Source organism: Podarcis liolepis (assembly GCF_965112155.1).
Source record: "Podarcis liolepis genome assembly, chromosome: 4".
Taxonomy (NCBI): Eukaryota; Metazoa; Chordata; class Lepidosauria; order Squamata; family Lacertidae; genus Podarcis; species Podarcis liolepis.
The window spans coordinates 89311249-89320042 of NC_139558.1; the positions used below are offsets into that span (position 1 = coordinate 89311249).

The window sequence follows — 8794 nt, forward strand, 5'->3', positions numbered from 1 at the left end:
CAGATGGTCTACCACCCAACTAGAGAGCCAGTGTGGTGTAGTGGTTAAGAGCGGTAGTCTCGTAATCTGGGGAACCGGGTTCATGTCTCCGCTCCTCCACATGCAGCTGCTGGGTGACCTTGGGTCAGTCACACTTCTTTGAAGTCTCTCAGCCCCACTCACCTCACAGAGTGTTTGTTGTGGGGGAGGAAGGGAAAGGAGATTGTTAGCCGCTTTGAGACTCCTTAAAGGGAGTGAAAGGTGGGATAGCAAATCCAAACGCTTCTTCTTCCTTCCCCAGCATATTTTTGCCGATAGCTTATGAAGACTTGTCCACAGCCCAGGGTCCATATATTTGCAAGGAAATTGAAAGCAATGGAGGGATGCACCTTAAATGGAAAAGCGTCAGTCAAAATGGTGGGAATTAACTTTAATTGTGTTTATCTAAGGACAACTACTTTATCCTCAAAGTGCTACCTCTCTAGGGAGGCGGGCGGAGAAAGCAATAATGGAGCAATCATTGTTGGGAGTGTTTTTCACAAATGCCTCATCAGTACCCTAGGTATAAACCATGCCACTTGGCTCCTGAAGAATGCTGCCAAAGTGTTTGCATGTGTTCATATTTTACCTTTTCAGCTAGATAGATAACGGTGAAAGCTTGTGGGGTTCTGCACAAGGCGGAAACTAGCCTACAATTTACTTGAATAGAAGATACTTTTCAATTGGACCACCTTCCTGAACACAACGACGCGGACACTGACCAAACTAGGAGTTACTGCCGTGACATAAGAAGCCAGCATTGCGGTAACTGGTGGATAATTTCCACTCCCCCACCCTGTTCCTATTTTTCAGAAAGAGTGGAAGCAGAAAATTGAACCCAGAGGGGAGTGTGTGCAGACAAAACAGGCGCTTCGGAATAGGAACAATACTGTAAACCAATAGGCTGGGTTCTTAGTCAGCTTTCTATCAGGTAATGTGCTGAGAAACTCCTGAGTGCCTTGATTACGGGAGAGACTTGCAAGGGCACAGCAGTTTTGCCAATACATTTCTGCACCTTGTTCACAGTCCTAAAGACTGCCTCCTAAAAAAAGCTGAGCATGCCTGGTTCTATGTCCTATCGATTGAACACATAGAGGGAGCTGCTTTGGAAGACGGACGTTGATCCTTTCCAGCCCCATGGGAACGATTACTTGCTATATGTGGCTTTACCTCACTCACTTTTCTAACTCCCTCGTGAGATCCGAAAAGTTTGCAGTCAATGGAAGCTTGGGGGCGTTATTTGAAATACCGAACATCTCTCACTTTTTATCTTGGACAAACTATACACTTGCTGACTGGCAGAGCTTTCTGGAAGGGAAAAGGTATGGGTCAGGTTCCCAAAACCTTCTTGTGAAAATCCTCCTCGTCGTGGCGTACTCGGTTATCATAGTGTTCTCCCTCTTCGGCAACGCCTTGGTGTGTCACGTCATGGTCAAAAACAAACGGATGCATTTTGCCACCAGTCTGTTCATTGTGAATCTTGCTGTGGCAGACTTGATGATCACCTTTCTCAACACTCCCTTTACTTTGGTAAGAGCATGGGGATAATGTTTATATTTATTGAGATTATTGTTTAAATAGCATAATACTTGCATGTGGATTTAGCTCCCTTGTGTCTGCTAAAATTATTAGGGGGGCAGAGGGCAGGAGCAGCACAGTTTATTTAAAACTAGTAATTGATAGTGATTGCCTGCAGAATGGTTGTTCTGTGTTTGCGTGTGTTTAAGAAGAGAGCTGTGTTATCCTAGCTACTTATACTAAGCTAGTAATGTGTTTAAGGTATCACTGTACTTTTTTAAAGCACCTCAAAGATCCATTAGTAAAAGTCTCTTGCACAAGCTCTTGCAAACCGAAAGGGGATGCAGAGTGCTGGGTGAAAATTACTATCAATGTATGCATAGTCCTTTCCTAATCTATTAGGAAAAGCACTGCATCAAGGATTTATTGTGTTATCTATGGAGGCAACAGGCATATATTCATAACAAATGGGATTCGTTGGCAGCTAAGTTGCTTCCCCATTTGCAAGAAAGCTAGCCGAAGGCATTGCTCTCCGCAATCAGATCTTAATAGCTAAATTAGTTAGCATCTGCTGGACGCAGCTTCACGTAGCTCAATCAGCTCTCGGGGCCCTGAAGCCTTGATTGTGCTCTGCGGGGTGTACTTCACAATTTCTATAGCACTAGGGAGCCACAATAGCTTGGATTGTGTGACTGGTGGTCATCTTCCTGGCACAGATTCAGCTAGATTCCCTTATCTCTGTTATGCCTGTAGACAGACAAACCAAACCAAAGGCAACAGAACAACCCACAGCAAAGTCTCTGTCAAACCGAAACCAGAGTGATTTATTGGACGCAGAGCTTTGCTTCTAGTAAGTGATGAATTATTGTAATAAGTACCTGCGTATTGTAACAAGTATCTGCATAGTATCGTTATCAAATTCGTTAGCTGCTTTATCTTGCCCAAGGCAACCCAAAGCAAATTACAACCAAACAAAGAAACATTAAAAACATCCCACCCACTTGTAAAAGACCATAGATAAAGGCCAAAGGCCTGGCTACAGAGGGATGTTTTCATCTGGTACCTAAAGAAATGTAACAAAGGTGCCAGGCAAGTGTCCCTGGGGAGAGCATTCCTCAAACAGGGAGCCACCACGGAAAAGGCCCTGTCCTATTGCTGCCCTCTGGACCTCTTGTGGAGGACACAGACAAAGAAGGGCCTCGGATGATGATCGCAGGGTTCGGGGCAGTTCATATGGGGAGAGTTGGTCCTAGAGGTATTGCAGTCCTGAGGCATTTTCAAGCCCTATGGCATTTTTCAAGTGTTTAAAGCAGATCACATGCATTGTTTTACTGTAATTCTTGCAGAAATCCTGCAAGATAGGAAAGTGCTGCTTTCTCCATCTTGCAGATGATGGGCTGATAGGGATGGGGGAGGGTTTCAATTCAGTTCACATTTAGAGTCCAATCTTTCACACTATCCGAAACACTATGTGAACATGAGTTATGCCTAGAAATTCACACTTCTATTTATTTTGCAATGTGGTTTCCCAACCAAGCAGGTTTTTTTTTTAAAAAAATTATTTATTATTATTAAAGCATATATTCAGGGACAGTGTACATAAAAATGAACGTGTCAGTGAAAATAATGTAAACAAGTGTACTGCATTGGGAAATTACTTGCAGAAATGTGCACATTAATAAGAAGCTGCATAGAACAATGTGCCAGAGAAGTTTGCATTAAAACACTGATGAATTTTCATGAGTTTTTTTTGGGGGGTGGGGTGGAGAATCTCAACAGAAATGCGATGAACTGAATTTAAGGTTGGAAAAATGAGAAACGAGATTGACAGAATCTTTTCTCCTTAGCTGAGCATGTGTGGCTTGCTCAGTCAGGTCTCAGAAATACTGCAGAGAAAAGCAGGTTAAAAGACAGTTCTTCTGAACTGTCTGGGGTGTGTGTGTGTGTGTGTGTGTGTGAGAGAGAGAGAGAGAGAGAGAGAGAGAGAGAGAATGCATTTGTGCTGGAAATAGAAGCAAGTCCTATCAAGGAGGATATTGGCCGACCACAACCCCAAGCCCTACTGTGATGGTAAAAAGTGAAAATTGTCTTGTTCCTGCCAGGCTCGCTTCGTGAACAGTACGTGGATATTTGGGAAAGAGATGTGCCACATCAGTCGATTTGCCCAGTACTGTTCCCTCCATGTCTCTGCCTTGACCCTGACGGCTATTGCCATAGACAGACGCCAGGTGAGGAACTTTTTATTCCAAATGGCAATCAATAACATTTGGCGCATGCTTTATTTTACTTCTAAAAGCCTTTTTAAGGGGATAGCCAGCTGGCAGGCCTCACCCAATATCCCGCAACATCTCCCACGAGGAATATTAACCCCTTTTCTTGGTGACAAAACCTCCTTCCAGAGCGTTGCTATTTTGCAGGTGGGATTTAACTGCATACAGGCAAAGTCGGGTTGCGCAATTAAAGTGAATTTTGTGCTTGAAGAAGCTCTCCCGCACCAAATCAGACCTTTTCCCCATAAGGGAAGTGATTGGGGAAATTCACTGAAAAGTGTAGGAGATAAATTTTGTGATGTGACATCATATAATCTCCCCTCAGACAAACAAGAACGAATGCTCAATAAGTAGCAGCAGCAGATGACATAGGATGCTCCTGCAAACTTTACCTTTACATTTCTAAAATAAAGCTTTTCCCCCCAAAATGCTCTGCAAACAGGTGATACTGCATCCTCTGAAGCCTCGGATTTCGACTGCAAAGGGTCTTGTTTGCATCTCCATCATCTGGCTAATGGCCACATGCTTCTCCCTCCCACATGCAATCTACCAGAAATTATTCACTTTTGAATACAGGTAAGGGGGACTTTTTGGCAGGGCAGTCGTGGTGTGCTGGTCCTGGGTGGTTACCATGCAGCGTGGTCCGAGTCCAGTCCGAGGTCAAGGGTGTGGTATGGGGGCTGTCTGTCAAGGCAGAAGCAGGGTCCAAGGCAAGGAGTCAGGTGAGGTCAGGAACTCTGGCAGAAGAGCAGGACAGGTTGCTGGCAGGAACAGGTTACCAACAATGTTGCTCCCACAACCTGGGACTGGGCTGGCTGCCTTTTATCTCCTTTGAGGCATAGGGCGGCCCCGGTCCACAGGTGACTCGCCTCCCCTGGCCTTAAGGCGAGCACTCCTCCTGCGAGAACTTAGTTCCCTCCGCCTCTCTGCCCTGAGCCTCTGCAGCTCAGGTGAGGATGGAGGGTTACCGGACCCAGAGGCAACCTCACCTTCCCCTGACGGGGCTGAGAGTGGAGCACCTGCAGGCAATGGGTCCTCCATCACCTCCAGAGCCAGAGCAGATTCAGCTGGTGTCTGCTCCTGAGGATCCGGCACAGGTGAGGGCCCTTCAGGTTCAAGCCCCAGCCCTGGCTCAGCCAGTCCTGGAGGCGGGGACTCCTGTGCAGGCTGGGATTCCTCAGGTTCAGCCTCTGAATCCAATTCCCAGGCCATCACACTTGGGCTTCTCTCAGGTAATGGCATCCTTGAGTCAGTGGCGGACTTGGGTACGATGGTGCCGTATGTAAGACCAACATTTGGAACCCACCCCTTCCCTTGTTGGGATACTGCTGGGAGACGGGGGCATCAGGCAGGCCCCCAGCTGGCTCCAGCCACTGGCCAGCAGCCAGGCGAAACTCCGGTTCTTGGTATAGCGTCAATCAGTGACACAAGCCTCAGATACCCTTAGAGACTTGGCACGCTCATATCAGCAGAGTGAGTAACTTCTCACAACAGAAGAGGCGGACAGAGACATGTGTAAGCATTATTTACAGGTGTTTATTCAGCATAGTTCAGGAGCAAAGGAAAAAACATGTCTGCTTCCCTTTGTGTCCAAGCACACAGCCGCAAAGCAAACGCAACATAGAACGGAAGTTCCCAGCAGACTGTGCTGGAAGTAAACAGGCATGTGACACACAACAGTCATACCCGTTCCCTTTTAAGGTGGAACAGAACTATATCCTAACACCCCTGTCCTTTTGCTTCCTTCCCAAAGATGGGTGAGGAGGGGCTCAACTTTGGGAAGGAGGCACGCGGGAAGGAGGCAGGGTCCTAGAGCCCTCTCACCTCTTTCCCAAAGCTGGGAAAGCACTAACTCGAATTTGGGAAGGAGGCGGGAGGACTCTAGAACCCTGTCAGAGTCCTCATGTCTTCTTCCCAAAGTCCATTGGGGGTGGGGAACATTCTACAGAGAAAGGACCACATTCCCAGCTGGGCAGTCTTTCTGGGGCCACATGCTGGTGGTGGGTGGAGCCAGAGACAAAAGTGGGTGGAGCAGAAAAATGTAATGTTTTTACTGTTGTGCTAGTTCCTGTACAGGAGGACGCAGGTGGCGCTGTGGGTTAAACCACAGAGCCTAGGACTTGCCCATCAGAAGGTCGGTGGTTCGAATCCCCGCGACGGGGTGAGCTCCCATTGCTTGGTCCCTGCTCCTGCCAACCTAGCAGTTCAAAAGCACGTCAAAGTGCAAGTAGATAAATAGGTACCACTCCAGCAGGAAGGTAAACGACGTTTCCGTGCGCTGCTCTGGTTCGCCAGAAGCGGCTTAGTCATGCTGGCCACATGACCCGGAAGCTGTACACTGGCTCCCTCAGCCAATAAAGCGAGATGAGCGCCGCAACCCCAGAGTCGGCCACGACTGGACCTAATGGTCAGGGGTCCCTTTACCTTTACTTTAGTTCCTGTACACACCCCTCTATCTTTAGCAAGCAAGGGATGCTCTTTCCATTCCAGGACACATCCTAGCTAGGCAAAAACATTCCAGGTCTGTATGAAACATGGCCAGTGAGGGATGTAGGCTTGGAGAGGGTGTGTGAGGATGAGTCCCAAGGGCCAGATAGAGAGGCCGGGAAGCTGGGCCTGCGGTTCCCCACTCCTGATCCAGAAGATTCTATGTTGAGATTAATGACCCTCAGGGGTCAAACTCCACAATTCTATGATTCTAAGTGAGGGCTACCCAAAAGTACCCCAGGAGCCAGTTTATAGTGCCGTCAATGGGACGCTGGTGGCTCTGTGGTCTAAACCACTGAGCCTTATGGGCTTGCCAATTGGAAGGTTAGCGGTTCGAATCCCTGCAATGCAGTGAGCTCCCATTGCTCTATCCCATGTCCTGCCAACCTAGCAGTTTGAAAGCACGCCAGCGCAAGTAGATAAGTAGGTACCGCTGTGGCGGGAAGATAAACGGCGTTTCTGTGCGCTCTGGTTTCCATCACAGTGTCCTGTTGCACCAGAAGCGGTTTAGTCATGCTGGCCACATGACCCGGAAAGCTGTGGACAAACGCCGGCTCCCTTGGCCTGAAAGCAAGATGAGCACCGCAACCCCATAGTCGCCTTTGACTGGACTTAACTGTCCAGGGGTCTTTTTTTTTTAAAGTGCCATCTGATGAACAACCTAGTGTTTCCTCACTGCTGAAGCCAAGCCAGACGCAATAGAGAACATCTAGCGGTCCCCTGGCGTAGCATATTAACGGAATATCTGCCCTTGATTTTCAGGGAGGAGATCACCCGATCCTTGTGCCTCCCCAATTTTCCCGAGCCAGCTGATTTGTTCTGGAAGTACCTGGACTTGACAACTTTCGTTCTGCTCTACGTGCTGCCCCTTCTCATTATCTCCATCACCTACGTGACCATCGCCAAGAAGCTCTGGTTCCGCACTGCCATCGGGGTCGTGATGGTCGAGCAGTACTTTGCCCTCCAGAGGAAGAAGATTATGACCATTAAGATGCTGATGCTGGTGGTGGTGATCTTTGCTGTCTGCTGGTTCCCTTTGAACTGCTACGTCCTCCTCCTCTCCAGCCAAGTCATCCACACCAACAACGGCCTGTATTTTGCTTTCCACTGGCTGGCCACAAGCAGCACCTGTTACAACCCCTTTATTTACTGCTGGCTCAATGAGAATTTCAGGGCAGAGCTGAAGACCTTTCTTAAGGTCTGCCGGAAATCCCCAGATCCAAGGGAGCAAAGGCTTCCGTCTCCTGCTGGTCTGCCGTGCAGGGCAGCCTGGCCACAGAGAGATCACCACAGGGGTTTACAGGTCTCCCTTGACCTCCCATCCACCTCCAATTTTCAGCTGAGAAAGAATGACATCACTGCTGTGCAGCCTATAGTTGCTGTGACTTGAGCATCGAAGCAGACTAATTGGGTGGTCTATGGCAGCACTGCAAGGAGGCCTTCTCCAGGTCTGATGGACTGGGCACCTGCGCAAAAAGCTCTGCCTTGTCCTTTAGTGTGTGTGGCTTTGCTCACTCGCTTGAGTCTTTCGAAGCTCTGAAGAACCATGTGTTTGCTCCCGTGTTGTGCTCCTGTGAGATTCAGTGATATTGCAATGGATGGATAGGTGGCAAGAGGTTGATGTCAAGGATATTCCTTTGGGGCAGAGAGTTAGCCCTTCTAAATCCTCCCAGCTCCATGGTTCTGGGTCCACCACACTGCCAATGATTGGCAGGAACCAATCTGGCAGCTGCTAATGACATCAAGGCTAGGTTTTCACATGTGATGGAGGGGTTGGCATTATTCTCTAAAGAGATAAGAGCCAAATAGGGGTCAGGAGCCAAGTTTTGTTGAGTGATACTTGACATTAAAGAAAGCATCCCGGACTAAGATTGGTTAACCACTTTGTGTTCCCATCACACACGCAGGAACGAGTCTCAGTGCCCACATTTTATCCAGCAATAGGCACACATAGACTTTGCTGTTTGGGAAAGGCATCTTCAACAATTTTGAGAGTGGCATCCCGAATCCTGGCCAAAATAGATTTTAGGGGACGCTTTGTCCAGAGACTTATCTCAGAGTGTTTCACCCCTGAAGAAAGCCTTTATTTGCCTTTGCAGTTGAGTTAAGCAACACAATAACCTTAAACCCACTTCAAGGCTGAGAAACTAGATGGAGAAAATGAAGCGAGAACACAGTTCAGTTGACATGTATTTTAGTTGCAATGGCTCTTATTGATTAGTTGGCAGTGCTACTTTCTGAGCAAAGTCATGGAGTCTGCAGAATAGGCTTCTTGCTGTGACTAAATTATTTTTTGCAATGACTAAGTATTGTCCAGCCTTTGTTTTCCAATGTGTGATGGTGTGACATTTGAAAATAATCACCAGGGTTTTAATGCATTTTTTAGCCCTAGTTTGTTACACTAGGGTTCCTGTAAAAGCTTGCTTTATGAAACAGCAAACCAACTTGCTTTATGAAACAGCAAACCAACTGTGACTAAATAATAAAGACTATTTCTGTTA

General features: G+C 47.5%; 1 protein-coding gene across 3 annotated transcripts; it reads left to right on the plus strand.

Annotated features, from left to right (window-relative positions):
- Positions 1–284: 284 nt before the first annotated feature.
- GPR83 (G protein-coupled receptor 83) lies at positions 285–8794 on the plus strand. Of its 3 annotated transcripts, none has more exons than XM_083499812.1 (5): positions 285–949; positions 1045–1548; positions 3639–3764; positions 4249–4382; positions 7056–8794. In XM_083499812.1, exons 2-5 carry the CDS (start codon positions 1156–1158, stop codon positions 7681–7683), a joined length of 1281 nt encoding a protein of 426 aa, XP_083355938.1. In that variant the 5' UTR covers positions 285–949; positions 1045–1155; the 3' UTR covers positions 7684–8794. The 3 variants fall into 3 exon arrangements, with proteins under 3 accessions (XP_083355938.1, XP_083355936.1, XP_083355937.1); XM_083499811.1 differs by having other exon boundaries at positions 326–396; positions 832–1548; XM_083499810.1 differs by having other exon boundaries at positions 285–1548.